The 18,121-nt window shown below is 35.7% G+C and overlaps 1 protein-coding gene across 4 annotated transcripts in view; it reads right to left on the bottom strand.

Moving 5' to 3' along the window:
- The window catches only part of LMNTD1 (lamin tail domain containing 1), a 34,641-nt gene extending 17,667 nt beyond the window's left edge, over nucleotides 1-16,974 (bottom strand). For 3 of the 4 annotated variants that reach the window (XM_024575794.4, XM_045184263.2, XM_045184262.2), the window contains exons 1-5: nucleotides 16,746-16,909; nucleotides 13,871-14,097; nucleotides 10,694-10,883; nucleotides 5,070-5,250; nucleotides 4,407-4,526 (exon numbers count right to left, since the gene is read on the bottom strand). In XM_024575794.4, the coding sequence (XP_024431562.3) occupies nucleotides 4,407-4,526; nucleotides 5,070-5,250; nucleotides 10,694-10,883; nucleotides 13,871-14,097; nucleotides 16,746-16,834 (807 nt within the window). In that variant the 5' untranslated portion in view covers nucleotides 16,835-16,909. Of the gene's footprint in view, nucleotides 1-4,406; nucleotides 4,527-5,069; nucleotides 5,251-10,693; nucleotides 10,884-13,870; nucleotides 14,098-16,745; nucleotides 16,910-16,942 lie in introns of those variants that run through there. The other variant, XM_045184261.3, reaches the window with a different exon arrangement.
- Between the last annotated feature and the right edge of the window lie 1,147 nt (nucleotides 16,975-18,121).

The raw sequence follows: 18,121 nt of genomic DNA, 5'->3' as shown, positions 1-18,121 counted from the left end.
TAGAACCAGCACCAGAGCCAAGGAGAGGAGACCACATTCTCCAGCCTAGATCCCAAGTGGGCCTATTAAGGAGACCCATGATGACTAAAGCTGGAGCTTATTTTGGTTTCTTGAATATGTGGCAGGAAACTCATGTGTAAAAACTAACAATTATGTCTTTGTTCGACATGATGAAATTAAACACCAAAGTGTGCCCTAATATTCTCTTTGTTCTCAGGATCTGTTTTTAGTTTAATAAAATCAGGAGTTTTGGTTTTATGCTATTATCATTGGAAAACTGATTGGATTTATAGGATTGCTCTGATTGGATTGATAAAGTAACTAGACATAAAGGCAAATTCAGCTAGGTTAGGCCTATGGTAAAGAAAGAGAAAGATGAAATCTTTTCTAAAAGGTTCAATTTCATGGATCACAACAGGAAAATTTCACTTTTGCTTTAGGTCAAACAGTAAGGGATTCTCCTTTTTTAACAGTTTAAACAGAGACATTTTTGTTGAAAATATGTTATGATTTGTTTTTTTTAGTGCAATCTCCCTGAATAAGATTGTAAGATTTTCCTAGACAAGAGCAATATTTTACTTCTCCCTATATTATAGGGACTTAAAAATATTTGATGACAATGATACTGTGATAAAATAAAATGATATGGTTTTAATTACACCTCTGGCATGTTGGCCATATGAACCTTGTAGGCTATTTTTAGTACAATAGAAAAATTCTTGGAGTTAGAATGTCTGGTTTTATTTTAGTTCTGCCATTTCCAAATCATGTGGCCTTGAGCAAGCCATATAACTTTCCAAGCCCCATTTGCCTCCTTTGTAAATATTTAATCTCAGAATCAAATGAGATAATGCACATAAAAACAGCTCTTTAATGAGCTCCTACAGCACTGGAGCATTCTGTCTCATATCTGAACTTTTAATGCAAAACAATGTATTGGGAAGTTCCCAGGCATTGAATAAATATAAGGTAGCTATTAATTTTTTGACATGCAAAACGGCTACGAATCCTATAGTACAACAATGTAACTGGTGGAAAAAATCCAGCACTGTTTACAGACTCATAGAATCTTAGTGACTATATTGTATAAGCCCTTATGTCATATATTAGAAAACACAATAAAGATTACATAGTTAACTCAGGGCAAAGCAGGACTAAATCTACCTTTACATTACATCACATGATTTGGAGCTATACTGAATATTAGCTGTTGCCATATCAGTGATGACTAAAAAGTAGTCTGCCATACTTTATTTTAGGTTTCTTTTTTTTAATGACCCATAACCAATAATATAACTTCTTTACTCAAGTCCAGGAACAGAACCTGTTCTAATTTGTATGAATGGCTATTGTTTTAGGCAGAAGACTGTAGACTCGAAAAGTTTTTCTACAAGATATGAGATATTTTCTTTATACAAGTTATATAAATTGAAAGAAATTTAGAGTCATGATAAAACCTTGGGTCGCCCTGTGTTCTAGCATGTGTATGGGAATGTAGCACACCATCTTTGCATGGAAAATCTGTCTGACAACTGCAGAGAGTGAAGTTCAATGTCACTAGGGTAAGAAGAGAAATAAACTTGTTGTTAAAAGGAGTGAGGGAGAATTCTGTGCTTACATTAGGGCTTCAGTTAGACATAAAGTCACATTTTAGTGTATTTAATGGGAAATATTTTCTGTTTGAATTAAACAATGCTGATTACTTTACTATTGGGTGGCAATTCCAATAGGTCCTCAATTATTACATCCCTTAGAATAGAGAAGAATCTTGGGGCTTCTGCTCAAGATGACTGAGCAGGCAGATGTGGTTTGCCTCTTTGCACAACCACATCAAAATTACGACTAAAATATAGAGCAAACATCATTCAGAGCTGTCAGAGTCAAGTTGAATGGAAGTCTGACAATCACGGAATTAAAGAAACCACATCCATCCAGACTGGTAGGAGGGGCATAGATGAGGAATAGGCTGGTCCCACACTCATGTGTGGTGGATAAAAATTCAGCAGGGATATCTCCAGAGCGAGGAGTCCCAGTCCCACAGATGGCCTCCCAACCCAGGGTTCCAGAGCCAGGAATATAAATCCCCACAATTTTGGCTGCAAAAACCAGTGGGGATTGAGTCAGTGGAAGAAGCTGCTGGAATCCCAAGTAGTTCCTCTTAAGGAACTTACACAGGGACTCATCTGCTCAGAATCACTCCTTCTGAGCTCCAGCACTGGGGTAGCAGCCAGCCTACGTATACAGCTTGGCTTTGCCTGGGAATCTCCAAGCCCAGCACTGGTACAAGCTATCTTCTAAGATGGCTTGCTCTATAGCTCAGGCAGGGTGGCCCCAGGCAAAACAAAGTTGGGGGCTGACCTTGGCCAACATCACCTGAGAAACCCCAGAGCCAGCACTCTCAGTGGACACCTACAGACCACACTGAAGCATCACCACCCTGCCCCTGCACAGCTGATCCTACACAGAGGGTGGACTTTGGTGGTAAGTGGTCACACCCGGTCCCTGCAGCTGACTGGCCTGGGTAAATACCTCCCATTGATTTGCCAACAGCAACCAAGGCTCAACTATAAGAGAAGGGTGTACTCAGCTTACATGAAGGGTGCACCTTGTGTACCCAGCTAGGGTAATTGGGGAGGCTGTGCCACTGGGTCCCACAGGACACGTACTACATTAGGCCACACTACCAAGACACAGAGTCAAAGCAGCTTTACCTAATACATAAAAACAAACACAGAGAGGCTGTCAACACGAGGAGACAAAGAAACATGGTCCAAATGAAAGAACAGATGAAAACTCCAGAAAAAGAACTAAACAAAATGGAGATAAGTAATCTATCAGATGCAGAGTTCAAAACACTGGTTATAAGGATGCTCAAGGAACTTAGTGAGTGAGGACCTCAGCAGCATAAAAAAGACCCAGTCAGAAATGATACACTAGTTGAAATAACAATTTACAGGGAAACAACAGTAGAATGGGTGAAGCTGAGAATCAAATCAATGATTTGGAATACAAGGAACCAAAAAACGATGATACAGAACAATGAGAAAAAAAAATCCAAAAGAATGAGGATAGTATAAACAGCCTCTGGGACAACTTTAAGAGGTCCAACATTTGCTTCATAGGGGTGCCAGAAGAAGAAGAGGAAGAGCAAGAAGTTGGAAATCTATTTGAAAAAATAATGAAAGAAAACTTCTCTAATTTGGGGAAGGAAATAGACATTCAAGCCCAGGAAGCACAAAGAGTCCCAAACAAGATGGATACAAAGAGGCACACTCTAAGACACCACTAATTAAAATGCCAAAGATAAAGAGAGAATCTTAAAAGCATCAAGAGAAAAGAAGTTAGTTAACTACAGGGGAGTTCCCATAAGACTGTCAAATGATTTCTAAAAAGAAACCTTGCAAGCTAGAAGTGACTGGCAAGAAATATGCAAAGTCATGAAAAGCAGATGCCTATAGACAAGACTGTTCTACCCAGCAAAGCTATCATTTAGAATAGAAGGTCAGGTAAAGAGTTTCCCAGACAAGAAAAAACTAAAGGAGTTCATCATCACCAAACCATTATCATGTGAAATGTTAAAGGGACTTATTTAAGAAAAAGAAGATGATTAAAACTACAGACATTAAAATGGCAAAAAATATGTATCTGTCAACAATTGTATCTAAAAAACAAACTGAGCAAACAAGAAGAGCAGAGACAGAATCATGGATATGGAGAGCATTGTGATGGTTGCCAGATGGTAGGGGAATGTGGAGGAGGAGGTGAAGAGGTGAGGGGATTAAGAAGTACAAATAGGCAGTTACAGAATAGCCATGGGGATGTAAGTACAGTACAGGAAATGGAATAGCCGAAGAATTTACACACATGACCCACGGACATGAAAAACGGCATGTGTATCACTTAAAAGAAATGGAGGGTACTGGGTGGAAGGGGGAAAATGGGGATACATCAGAACAACTGTAATAGCATAATGAATAAAATATAATTAAAGGAAACAAAAAATAAAAAATAAATGGCAAGTGGACCTTAAAATAAAAAAAATAGAGAAGAATATCAACAAACATTTGTAAAACACATAAATGAAGAGAATGGGCCTCTACATAGTTCCCTCCTTTCTTATTCTGCTTTTCAGGCTAAATACCATAAATAAAAATCATTCTTAATGCTGAAATTTGAAGTAGCTTCAAATTTGGGGTATCAAAATTATTTTTGCCAAACTGTAAGCAGCTCTTTGGCAGTTTGGCACTGAGAAGAGGGTGCTGTTGGTTTGCTGATTTGTTGCAACAGTCAATGGGGGTTCTAGCCAAGGTTTTAGGGACAGAAAAATAGTTGAGTGAGTTAAGGGTGGAAGGAGAACATAAGGAGACTATCTATTTAAAAACTTTTGTTAAGAACCAGATACTGACCTCACCATTAGGTTTGCACAGAATCGTTGTACAATCTGGGCTTGTGCTAAAGTTGTTCTCTTCTTTCCAAAGAAAATCTGATGGTGGCTGATGCGTTGCTCTGGATGCTGCTGTCCAGACCTGTGAGAAATAGTTTGTTAACAACAAAGATCACTGGAGTTCAACAATGTTGTAAGTGTCACAGGGTGATTGCAACACCATCCTTCTCAACATAACGAGGCTTTAAAATATAATGACTACGTAATACATAATATCAAGCTGTGAAATACTCTGTGCAGTTTAAAAGAAACCACAAAACAGAGGAAAAACCCTCCAGTCTCAACAAATTATTAGTTCTCTAGCCTAACGATCTCTTTACTTTTCTTTTAAGGATTATGTTTGCTTAATTTTAGGAACTTGGGTATTTTATTTTAATAGTTAAATCACAACCCAAAAGGTATTGTACAACAAATTGCAGAGAGATATGGAAATTTAATTATAGGTATTCATTTACACACAGAATTGGACAATGTGGCTCAATTAGCCGCCACCACCACCCAAACTCCACATTTTGCACTGAGATCTAGTGATGAAGAAACCACTGGTGCTGAGCCGCAGTCTGACCTGGGAAAGTGAGATTATCCTGTACAATTTTACCTCATGGTATTGACATCTTATACTCACTGTCACTGTGGAATTGGCGCGCATTATGATGTTTGGAGGGAAACGGTACAAAGAGACTGCTTGTCCATTCACATTTTGCTGGAGAATATGATTTCCAATCTCCAGTTCTTTGTCAATGGAAGAGTTACTGAGTTTCACATATAAACCCTTCACTTCTGTGATTTTAACATCTCCAAAAGCACTAAAAAAACATAAAGATTATAAGGTGTCTTTAGTTCACTTTAGAGCTGAATACTAAGTATGCTTTGGAAGTTGTTTCTAAACTGTCTACTCTATTGGACAAATTCTATCGTACAGAGAGTGTATTTTGTAATCTAAGACAAATGCCTGATCACTTACTTCTGTTTGTTTATCTGTGCAATAAGATCATCTTTTCCACATAAGATAATTGAAAATAAACTTAAAAAGTGCTTTAAGTGTCAAGGTATAAATGCCATAGGAAGGTGCAAGTATCATTATTTAAGTACTACTGTTTGTAAAACCACAGTGATACGAAACTCAAACAGATCAAGAGGAAAGTTAAATTAATTTCTGATAAAGTTATTGTGAAGATGACTAGCAACTATGTACTTAAAAGAATTCTGTAAACAAAATACTACACAAAGATAAGATGGTCTTTTTTCCTACTAACATGTAAAGTGCCTTGGTATGTACCAGAGACCAGGCTAAATATAGAAAAATATATATTTATATTTATGTGTGAAATATATTTATATATTTATGCTTATATTATATATAAATACATATATAAAAAATTTTTTCACATTGTTCAGAATGTCCCTCTGATAGGTTAGAGGCATCATTTTAAAAATGAAACATACTCCTACCAATAATAACCAATACTTATTATGTACCAGGCACTGTTTAAAGATTATATCTGTATCTACAATTCTTTCAATTACAGTTCACAGTCAGTATTATTCTGTATTAGTTTCAGGGATACAGCACAGAGGTTAGACAATCATATACTTTACAGAGTGTTGCCTTCCATATTTCCACTACCCACCTGGCACCATTCCTAGTTACTATAATAGTATTGACTGTATTCCCTAGGTTGACTTCACAGCCCTGTGACTATTTTGTAAGTACCTATTTATTTTATAACTACCAATAATCCTTTGCATTATTTATCCAGACCCCCCAGCCCCCTCCCCTCTGGCAACAATCAGTCTGATCTCTGTGCTTCCATGTATTAGCCATTGTAAATAACACTGCAATGAACATAGGGGTTCATGTATTCTTTCAAACTAGTGTTTCATGTTTGTTTGAATATATTCCCAGAAGTGGAATCACTGGGTCATGAGGCAGTTCCATTTTTAATTTTTTGATGACCCTTCATACTGTTTTCAAGAGTGGCTGCACCAATCTTCCTTCCCACCAGCAATGCACAAGGTTCCCTTCTCTCCACATCCTCAACAACACTTGTTACTTCTTGATTTATTGATTACTTCTTGATTTAATAGTCATTCTGACAGGTGTGCAGTGATATCTCATTGTGGTTTTAATTTGCATTTCTCTCATGATTAGTGACATTGAGCATCTTTTCATATGTCTATTGGCCATCTGCATGTCCAACAGACAGTGTTCAAATCCTTTGCCCATTTTTAATTGGATTGTTTGTTTTCTGGTGCTGAGTAGTATGAATTCTTTATAAATTTGGGTAGTAACCCCTTATCAAATGTATCATTAATGAACATCCCCTCCCATTCAGTATGTTGCCTTTTTGTTTTGTTGATGGTTTTCTTTGCTATGCAAAACCTTTTTAGTTTAATGTAGACCCACTGGTTTATTGTTTTTGTTGTTTCCCTTGCTTGAGGAGATATATCAGAAAATATACTGCTAAGAGAAATGTAAGAGATTTTACTGCCTATATTTTCTCCCAGGAGGATTATGGCTTTGAGCCTTACATAGAAGTTTAAAATCCATTTTGAGTTTATTCTTGTATATGTTTTAAGAAGGTGGTCTTAGTTTCATTTTTTACATGTATCTGTCCCGTCTTCCCAATATTATTTATTGAATAGACTGTCTTTATCCCATTGTATGTTCCTACCTCCTTTGTCATATATTAATTGACCATATAGGCATGGGCTTATTTCTGGGCTCTCTATTCAGTTCCAGTGATATATGTGTCTGTTTTTATACCAAAACCATGCATTTTGATTACTAGAGACTTGTAGAATAGTGCGACATCAGGTATTGTGATGCCTCCTACTTTGTTCTTCTCTCTCAAGGTTGCTGTGGCTATTTGATGTCTTTTGTGGTTCCTTAAATTTTTGGATTATTTGTTCTAGTTCTGTTCTAGTTCTAGTTCTGTTCTAGTTCTGAAATAGACCATTGGTAACTTGATGGATTTGCGCTGAATCTATAGATTGCTTTGGGTAGTATGGCTATTTTAAAGATGTTCATTCTTCCTTTCCATGAACATGGTATATACTTCCATTTATTTGTATCTTCTTCAATTTCTTCCTTCAGTGTCTTATAATTATCCAAAGTGAAACCTTGGTTATCAAAAATCTTTGTTCTTGAACAATTTGGTTCTCAACCAAGTTGTTCATGGAAAAAAAAAGTCTCAGTTGTCAAACAAAACTTTAGTTCTCAATTCTCAACCCAACAACATTTTCATACTGATACTATTATCAGTCATGTGTCTCTCAGGCAACACAGGGATTTCATAATAAGATAAATAACTTTTGGGGATCTAATGTACAGTATGATGACTATAGCTAACAATACTATATTATATACTTGAATATTGCTGATAGATTTCAAATGCTCTCACCAAAATGAAAAAAGGTAATTATCTGAGGTAATGAATATGTTAACTAGCTCCATTATGGTAAGTCTTTCACAATACATATATGCATGTCAAATCGTCATGTTCTATACTTTATTTAAACTTATACAATGTTACATGACAATACCTCAAAAAAAGAAAACAAATCAAGTTTTACATCTTAAATATATCTAATTTTTATGTCAATGATATCTCAGTAAAACTGTTAAATACTGAAGGAAGAATTCATCACAAGCAAATCCATAATACAAGAAATGTTAAAGGAACTTCTTTCAGGTAGTAGGATAATTATACTTAGTAAAAACATGACTTACATACACCAATAAGTACTAAAAGGTAATGAAAACATATGAGGGTAAATACAAAGTATATTTTTCTTATCATTTAAATTTCTTTTAAAAGTTGATTATTTAAACAAACATACCTATGAAGTATGGGATTTTTAATATATATGTACAAGTAAAATATGTAACAGTAAAAGCACAATGGCCAGGAGGAGAGAGATGAAAATATAGTATCGTGAGGCTCTTATACTTTATGAAGCGATATGATATCACTTCAAGGTAGTCTGTGATAGGCTCAAGATGTATCCTATAAACCTGGAAAGAACTGCCAAAATAACAGCATTAGAGATAATCAGCCAACAGTGGGGATAAACTCATTAATAATAATTAATTCAAAAGAAGACGGAAAAAGAGAACGCAGAACAGTTGAAACCAACAGAAAAGAAATAACAGGATAGTAGACTTAACCCTAACCATATTAACAACTACTTTAAATGAAAATGGCTTAAATGCTCAGATTAAAAGACAGAGATTTTCAGGTTGAATAAAAGAGCAAGTCCCAACTACACACAAAACATGCACTTTAAATATAAGGATGCAAATAGGTTAAAAATAAAAAAATTAAAAAGATATACCATGCCAACACCACTAATAAGAAAGCTGGAGTGGCTATATCAACATTAGACATAGATGTATGAGCAAAAGTAATGGCAGAGACAAGGAAGGTGATTTCATAATGATATAGAGACCAATTCATCAAGAAAATATAACAATCCCAAATGTTTGTGCATCTAAAAACAGAGCTTCAAAATACATGAAGCAAAAGCTGATAGAACTGCAAGGGAAAACCAACAAATCCACAATTATAGTCAGAGACTTTAATACCCCTTTCTCAATCAATAACTGATAGAACAAATAGATATAAAATCAGCAAAAAGACAGACTTAACACATCAATTAATTTGACCTGATTAACATTTATGAAACACTCCACCCAACAACAGCATTCTGTGTAAGTGCATCCAAAACATTTACCAGGATAGACAATACCCCGGCTATAAAACAGGTCTCATTACATTTAAAGGACTCAAGTCAAAGTATGTTCTCTGACCACCATGGAATTAATTAGAGATCAGTGAGATGAAGATATTTGAAGAGTCCCTGAAACTGAAAAATCTGTAAAATATTACGTCTTATTACAAAAGGATTAAGGAAATGCAAATGAAAATTATGAAGTATTTTGAAGTAAATTAAAATGAAAATTCAACATACCAAAAGTTGTGGGATGCCATTAAATCTTTACCTAGGGGAAATTTATAGTACTACTAAATGTTAATATTAACAGATAAAAAGGTATCAAATCAATGATCTCACTTTCACCCTGATAAACTAGAAAAAGAAAAATAAATAAAACCTAAAATAGGGTTTCAAATATAAAAATATAAAATAGGCAGAAGAAAGGGAATACAGATCAGAATGGAAATCAATGAAATTAAAAACAAAACAAAGCAAAAATAGAGAAAATCAATGAGTCACACACACTGGTTCCTTGAGAAGCTCATAAAACTGGTAACTTCATTGATCAGGAAAAAGAGAGAAGACACATGTGATCAGTACCAGCAATAAGAAATGTGATATTACTATAGGTTCTATAGACACTAAGAGGATAGATAATAAAGCAATAATTATGCACAACTTTATGACAATAAATATGACATTAGATAAAATTCCTTGAAAGACACCAACTACTCAAGCTCTTAAGAAGAAATAACCCAAATATCCTGTTATCTATTTTAAAGAAAAAGAATTGTACATAAGATCCCACCCACAAAGAAAACTCCAGGTTCAGATGGCTTCACTGATGAATTCCATAAAACATTTTTAAAAAAGAAATATTAGTTCTACACAAACTCTTCTAGAAAATAAAACAGGAGGGAATATATCCAACTCATTCTATGAAGCAAGCATGTCTTTGATACCAAAGTAGACAGAGACATTATAGAAAAAAAAAACATGTGTATTACTAACAATTTATAATCCACAATTCAATCTGTTGTTCATGCAACAAGAAAAGCAGGATTAAATATAGATGAATCAGCTTTTATTTTAGCTCAAATATCAACTGTCTTCCATGTGAGTTCTTTTGCCATAGATACCAACAACCATAAAAATGAGTCATTAAGTTAAAAGTCCATTTTTCACCTTCTGTATTGAAGTCAAGATCCTAGTAGAAGAAAAAAAGATACTAATTCCATCTGAATTACTTGCCAATAATGAAAAAAAGTACTTGAATAATTGAGTTGACTTTATTTGTAGGGATTATCTAGTGGTGTTTTCTTTGGCATCTTTGAAGAATTAACATTCATTATTGGGTTCCTTAGGAAGTTATACTGATTCCTTTTAATTGTTCAGAACATGAAAACAGTTATTTTTTTTTCATCTAACTTCTTAGATGAAATTACAGCAGCACAGCAGATTAGAACTTTGCATCCTATTAATTTATTGCTCCCATTCCAAGAGAAGATACTAAATAATTAGAATATGTACCTGGATCTACAATGGCCCACTTCTTCAAGAATCACAGAAAAGTGCTTCCACCTTCTATCGGTGTGGAATGAGTGTGTAGTGAGTTTCTTTGAATCACCAAATAAAGACAGGAAGTAATCCTCCCCTTCACCAGTCACGGCTAGCTCAGAAGCATAGACTGACAGAGTCTGAGTCTTTTTCTTTGGAACTCCTTTCAAAGAAATCAAAGAGGGAAGCAAAAAAAAAAAAAGAAGTAAATAAACAAAAGGATATTTATAAAAAGAAAACCCAAAGCCACTATCTTTATTCTTTGCTTCTGTAAAACTATATTCTTTATACATTTTACTCTCACTGTCAAACTAAATGAAGATAGTTAAAAGCTTTAAACCAAAGTCTACAAAATAACCAGTGAGTGATTATTTTTAGTAATACTCAATTGTTAGAGATCATTTCAGTTAGCTTAAACCATCAATTATATCATTAGCATAATGACAATTGAACTGAATATTTAGTTGTACTAGAAGCATCATAAGTTGTTGACTAGTTAAAACATTTGAGTCTCTCAAATTTGGATATGTCATATATAAGTACAACTTTATTCTATTTATATTAGCTATTCTCCCCAAATTGATACCCACAAATTAAACCTTTAAATGTGTCCTTTCTTAACAATGGTTAATATTTTTGTCAGGTAAAGACTTAACTTTCCTCTTACCAACTAAAATACTTTATCAGAAAGATAAAGTAATGCTTAATTAGATTCTAGCATCCTCTTGGAAATCTGCTCCTTTCTCACTACTCAGTTCTCAGAAAGTTCTCACTACTCAGACTCAAACACAAAATAGGTTTCATGACTTTGCGTAGAAAGAACCATGCTGGATAAATCTAATAATGCAAGTGCAAAGAGAAAGTAAGACCACAGAGAGGCACATGAAGGGGATAGAGCAGTATGTCTTGGATTTAGGCAGACCTGCAATCCTATCCCATCTCTGTCACTTATGATTTAAACTACCCAATTCTCAATTTTCCTAAACGTAAAATAAAAATAATGCTACCTTGTGAAGGTGACATGAGGACTGAAGGTGATGTAGGTGAGTGTCTAGCAGTGTCTGGTATTTAGCAGGTACTCAATAAATGACATTTATTGTTGTGGCCCTAGTGCCAAAATCACCAATGGGTTCACACAATTCAGCATTTGCTTTATATTTGTGTGTTTTTAACAAAAGCCAAGGTGAAGTGAAAGCTGGAAAAGAATAAACTGATAGTTCCTAAAGAAGATTCCTCCAAGTATTTTGTTTAGAAGAAATGTTTGAAATTAAATTAATTTATTCCCAGTCGAGTGAGTATTTACTTAATCCTTTATTTAGTTTGGAGATGGAGAGTATACAGCAGCTCTTTCCATAGCTTATCCTAAGGATGAAAACCTTTGAATTCTAAAAGGGAAAAAGACATTAATTTTAGTCCCAGTCATTATTTCGTCTAGAGGAACAGATGGGAATGAACCAAATGCAGCGAATCATAGCCAACACAGACATCTACCAACAGAAGCAGAATCTACAGTAACTGAAGGAGAAGACCACATCCTAGCTCAGCTCTCATCTTGCAAGGGGAAGCCACTACATTTTGTTTTTCCCCCACTAATACTAGGAGCTTTCATAGTTTAACCTAAATACAGAACATATGCCACGATGAAAGAGTGCCAAAGGATAGAGAATATTCATTCCCTCCCGATGTCTAAAATCTGTATTTTCACATTTAAACATATGGATTTGGTCACTGCTGAAGGTCAGTGTGATCTCAGGAGGCTTCTCTGAAAAACATGTCTTAGGTATACAAACAATGGAGCAGAGGAAGTATGACAATAATGGCAGTAGGTCAAAATCCTAGATAGCACTGTGTCACAGGCAGAGGAAAATACCAGATATAAGCCAAATACAGATAAGCAGCAGCCAGGCTGTGAATGTCCACAGAATGGTGGAGGGTAACGGAGGCATCGGGTGGTCAGGAGTGTGTTTGTGCTACCAGTTTTGAAACTTGTAGTTGACTGGTAAGTGATACACAGGCCCCAATCTAGCCCATTCTATGAGAAAGTGTTTAGAGATATGTTCAAATTCACAACAAATTTTTATTGAGTACATACCATGTGCTTGGTGATTTTCATAAATATCTCATTTAATCCTTAGGATAGCCCGTGAAATTGTTATTTTAATCCCCACTTTGCAGTTGTGGAACATGGGACTCAGGGATGCTAAATACCTTACCTAACATCTCACACTGTAGGGAGTGAAAAGGTAGTTCGAACCTCGGTTCTCTGTTTCCAAGGACAGTGAGTGGTCTTTCCAGTAAACTATGATAACATACCCTCCAAGCTCCCCCTCGGCGGTGAGGAATAAACACCCTGTCGCATGGGTGTTGCTGAGTGCATTGTTAACTGTTACAACTTTACTTCTTCCTACTATAGTACTGTTTTTATTTTCTTCTACAAATTCTTTATTCTTTCTCCCTTTTCCCTCCACCATTTCACCTACTTTATTTTTCTTCTTTCTCCTTATCAACCTGTCTTTTCCTTACCAAAGCCCTAAATCTCCTGCAGGCACAAAGTACGTAAGACGTGGCTTAATCTTTCTGGTAGTATGAAAAGGAAGGACAGTTAGTAGTATGTGTTAAGTTTTTAAAATTATTGAGCAATTCTAAAACATTTAAACAGTCAACCCATGAACCATTGTGATAACTCAGAATACTTTAATCATGGGGATGACATCCTCAGCCACATACATTTATGTGACCAGATGCGACTCCAGTGCTGGGATCAATAGTGAGCATAGTCAAGCTACCCTTGACACTATGACATTAGGAAATTAGTATTATTGAACACAAATAATAAAACATCATTCCAGCTTCTAGACACATAGAGAATTTATCAAACTATATAATTTAAAAATACGGTAGTGATTACCAGAGGGAAAGGGGATAGGGGAGGTAGGAGAGGACAGAGGGGGTTAAATGGTGATGGGAGGAGACTTGACTTGGGGTGGTGAACACACAACACAATACACAGATGATGTGTTATAGAGTTGTACACCTGAAACCTATACAGTTTTATTAACCAATGTCACCCCAGTAAATTCAATACAATTAAAAAAATAATAAAATAAAGAATAAAAATGTTCCGTAAAAATCATTACATGTTCTTCTTACCTAAGTTGCCTTCTGATTGGAAATGGTTCAGTGAGGTAGATTTAGACCACTTCGGTGCTGTTGTCACTCCATTAATCTGAGAGCTAGACAGACTGTGACTGGGAGGTATTTCATTGGATGATGACCATGACAATGACAGTGTTGTGGTATCTGAATATGTAAGACCTGGAAGAAAATGTACTGAAGATTGCTGTGGCCTTGAGAGGTCAGCAAGTGCATCTTCTCTTCTGTGTACAAAAACCAGTACAATGAACAAAGTAAGAAAGTCGAAATGAACAGAGTATGAACACAAGAAGCATGAACTATTATTACTACCCAGAGTTCTACCTTTCAAAGTCATTATGCATCTGTCACAGCACAAGAACATCTTACGTTTCTAGTTTTAGCAATCTAAGTGGAACACTTTAGCATCAAGTTAAGATATGCTTTCTTTCTATTTAAAAATCAATAAATTTTCATTGTAGATGGTTTTGAAAAAAGTGTAAAAGTAGAAAGAAAATAAAAATCAACCCAAAATTGTACCATTTTCAGACTTTTTAATGCATTTTTATAAAAACTGAGATTCTATAAACCATATATATGCCAAATTTATCACTCATTATATCATATTTCTGCTTTCTATTAATGTAAAATATACTGTTAACTGTATCTTTTTCCTTTAACTTCTGCTGCTGGATTAATTTTCTGAATTTATAAAGATCCTGGAGTTAATGTTTGCTTTCAAATACACTGCAAATTAATAAGTGTAAATACAGTGCACATGTGTACACATGTGTGTACTTGTGTGTGTGAGTGTGAGTGTGTGTGAATGTTGAAGAGAATAGCAGGAGATGAAAGATTTCATTTCCAGGTACTATTTTCATAAGCAAACCCTACTGTGAACAAAGATTCTCCTTTCTTTTTCATAAATATAAAAGCATTTGTTAACTAATACACAGTCATTTTAAGGAGTCCCTAAATTGCAATACAATTATTTTACAAGTAGAACAATATTCTCATGGCATGACTCACGAAAAGGCATGTGACAACTCCATTTTATGAGTCACACTGAGACTCTTCTCAATAAACTAAAGGCAATGCATGTGCGTGTGTGTGTATGTATTTAATGCTTGAGTTGTGAACGAAATTCTGGGGTCCAAAATCTTTTAAATCTCTGTAACACTGGATGAAGGACCAGCCACCTCCAGCACCACGTTTCTGGGGTCACATATGCCCTGTAATTAGGGACGATGTATTTTACCTCCATGGATATGGATCGTCTCTACTTTGACCTGTTTGTCTTTCAGAGTTCCTATAAAGTAATTTTAACCAGTTTTCTGTTTGGTTTTCTTTTTCAAATGTTTCCATAAAGGAACAGGTGCCTGGAGTTTCCTAATCAGTCTCAATCTCTCTGTTTACCAACAGGTGTTCACAATCCTTTTGTTTTATAATTTCTAAGTTCCCTTGTCAGAAATATTATTCTGGAAAGTTCTTACTCAAAACCAGACTTCTCTAAATGCTCCTTTCAGAAGACACAAGCATCTTAGGCAAATTCTTTTTTATAACTGAATGGCATTGGCTTTAAAACTGCATTATCACTGGAAGCTTGAGCAGTGCCGTTCTGCTGACACTCCGAGCACGTATTTTTTTTTTCTGAAAAGCTCACACCCGTACCCCGAGTACGCTGGTGGTGGCAGTGGGACGGAGACTATAGAACTCGATCGTTAAATTACAAATATTTCACCTCTGTCCAACCCGACGCAGGCTCATCTGACGCGATTTCTCCCTGACACGGGCTACAGTCAGCAGGAAAAGTACTTTTCTCTTTAAAGTTCCTTACATCTGGGTTTCATTACAGACAAACTGGCTGTATCTTTCAGCACATTCATTTTATAAGCTCTAATTTTTTTTTCTTCCTCCAGTAAAACAATAGCACTCCCCAATAAATTTAATTCCACAAAAGATTCCCAATAAGCCTGGGAAATGTTGTAATCAAAGAAGTCTGGCCTCAGACCACAGGGTGTTTCCACTGTCGTACTTGAATAAGAAACCTCTAATGCTGCGCACACCTTTGGAAGAGCAGGAGTATTTCTGGCAGAGACGCGCACGACACAGCCCATCATCTGAAAACCCCGCACTCGCAGACCTATTAGGCTCCTTCTGGAAGATGAGAGGCTTGTCCTAGTGCTTAGTTAGCTTTCTCTAATGCTTAGCATATGGAGTTTTCCGAGCCCCTTCCTGGTATTTTGCTCCCTCTGTAGTTGATTAGCATAAAACCAGAGACAGTTATAAAAGTTCAATTCCAGCATTTCAATGTTATTTTGGGAGATGTTGCATTGGTAATACTAGCAACATATTTTAAAAATGGACTTGAACTGAACAATAAACACAGGACATCTAGGTCCAAAGTAACATTAATTTTAAATCGCATATATTCAACATAATAGGTGATTATTTTGGAAAACCAATGCTAATGCTTTAGTTGACAGAAAAAGATTTACATTGGTAGTAAAAAGTAGTGAATTGTAATTTTTTCTTTCATCCTCACAGACATTTCCTAAACCAAAATTCTTTAGCAATTCTTTGTCCGCAGGTTAGTAAAGTGGTTCTAAGAATATTATCTGCCAGTTGCCTTAACATGTTAGATATGAGCTTCGGATCCTCAACCAGGTCTGATGAGGGAGATCTTTCTAGTTGCATTTGTATATTACTCAAGGACTTAACCTTATAAAGCAGAGGTTGGGAAATAGCTGTACGTTACAGTTAATTTTAGAAAACGTGTGCAATCAATTCTAGTTCTACTTTACTAGATGTTTTGAAACAAGAGGTCAAATACTCCATCATTATCCTTTAAAACTCAGGCCCATCTCTCCTCTCATTTTTGTGCCGTTCTTACCGGGTTCTTTTCTGTGTCTTCTCTTCCTGCTCAGGGACTTTACTGTGCAGGGCTGCGGACGTATCCTGAGGGGCTTGTATGTCCTTCATCTCGGCTAGAAGAAAAGTCTATTTTCTTTCCTGGGAAGACAGATCATGACGTTAGGCAAGGCATACAGCTGAGGTCCAAACCAGATTTTCTTTTTCAAGTGACCTCACCTATTAATCTAACTACCTCAAAGCACTTTCCAGGTTTAATGATTTATTTACCAAGCCGGTGCCAGGACCAGCATTCTAATGCGAATAGGTAAGTTCTGACATAGCCAACACTGATAATGGCTAAGGCTGTTGTTACACAAATTAAGGTGAAGGTGTGGAGCATTCCCTGGAAGCAGCTCGAGAGGGGGGGTGGTAACCCAGCATAGCCTGTCTTCACAACGAAATGTTCGTACCTGGCCAAGGCTGCCTGTTAGAACACTGTGAGGCAGTGTCTCCATAGCTACACAGTTCCAGTCTCAGAACAATCACTAGGTTGTTGCTGCACCTGTTTTGCAGTTTGCACACATGAAGTAAAGCGATTTGCTTTTACAGAGCCAGATCGCCCACCAGACAAACTTTGTCACCAAAACTTCTGACGTCCTATTTTGGATTTCTGAGGGTCAAGGCTAATATGTAATAAATATTAGAGAGTTGATCACTGTTTTTAAATGTTGGTTTTAGACAATTTTTGTATTGTTTTTTGTTTTGCTTTGACAACTATTCTTTGAACACTTGGAAACAGCTAAGCAGCAGAAACAGAAAACCTACTTCTAAAGAAAAAACAAACCTACTCGTAGAAATAATAAAATTAAAGCTAGGAGACCTAAATTCTTCTCCTAGTTATGCCAGCAGTATGACTTAAAAGAAATCACTTAATTCAGATTCTACTTTGAGTAAAAGATCCACACTTAATATTTCATAATGAGGGCATGAGAAATAAAATTAACACATATGAAAGTTCATCACTGTACACAATGATACAATATATTAATAATAATGATTATTGGATGAGTAAGTTAATTCAAAAAATATTTAAATAAACATCTACTATGTATCAGGAACCAGCAAGTTACTATGAATAAACAATTCCTGCTTCAAGGAATAATGATAAAACATCTTCCAATTTAGATTAGAAAATGACTTCCACCTTAGAATTATAAACAGTATTTAAACTGTTTAAACAAAGGACAATGAACAAATTAACTGTTTTAAGAAATCTGAAGACAAGAAATATATCACATAATGAGGCATGTAGCTATAGGAGAGTAAACATTTGGCTACATTTTCTCCTCAGAGATAAAGTATAATTTCTTATCACTGTTAAGGCCCAATTATGTAACTATAGCAGAAAGAGATTTA

This window comes from Desmodus rotundus, chromosome 3 (assembly GCF_022682495.2).
Source record: "Desmodus rotundus isolate HL8 chromosome 3, HLdesRot8A.1, whole genome shotgun sequence".
NCBI lineage: Eukaryota > Metazoa > Chordata > Mammalia > Chiroptera > Phyllostomidae > Desmodus > Desmodus rotundus.
The sequence above is the reverse complement of the archived record's forward strand: the minus strand, read 5'-3'. Positions and strand labels throughout refer to the sequence as shown.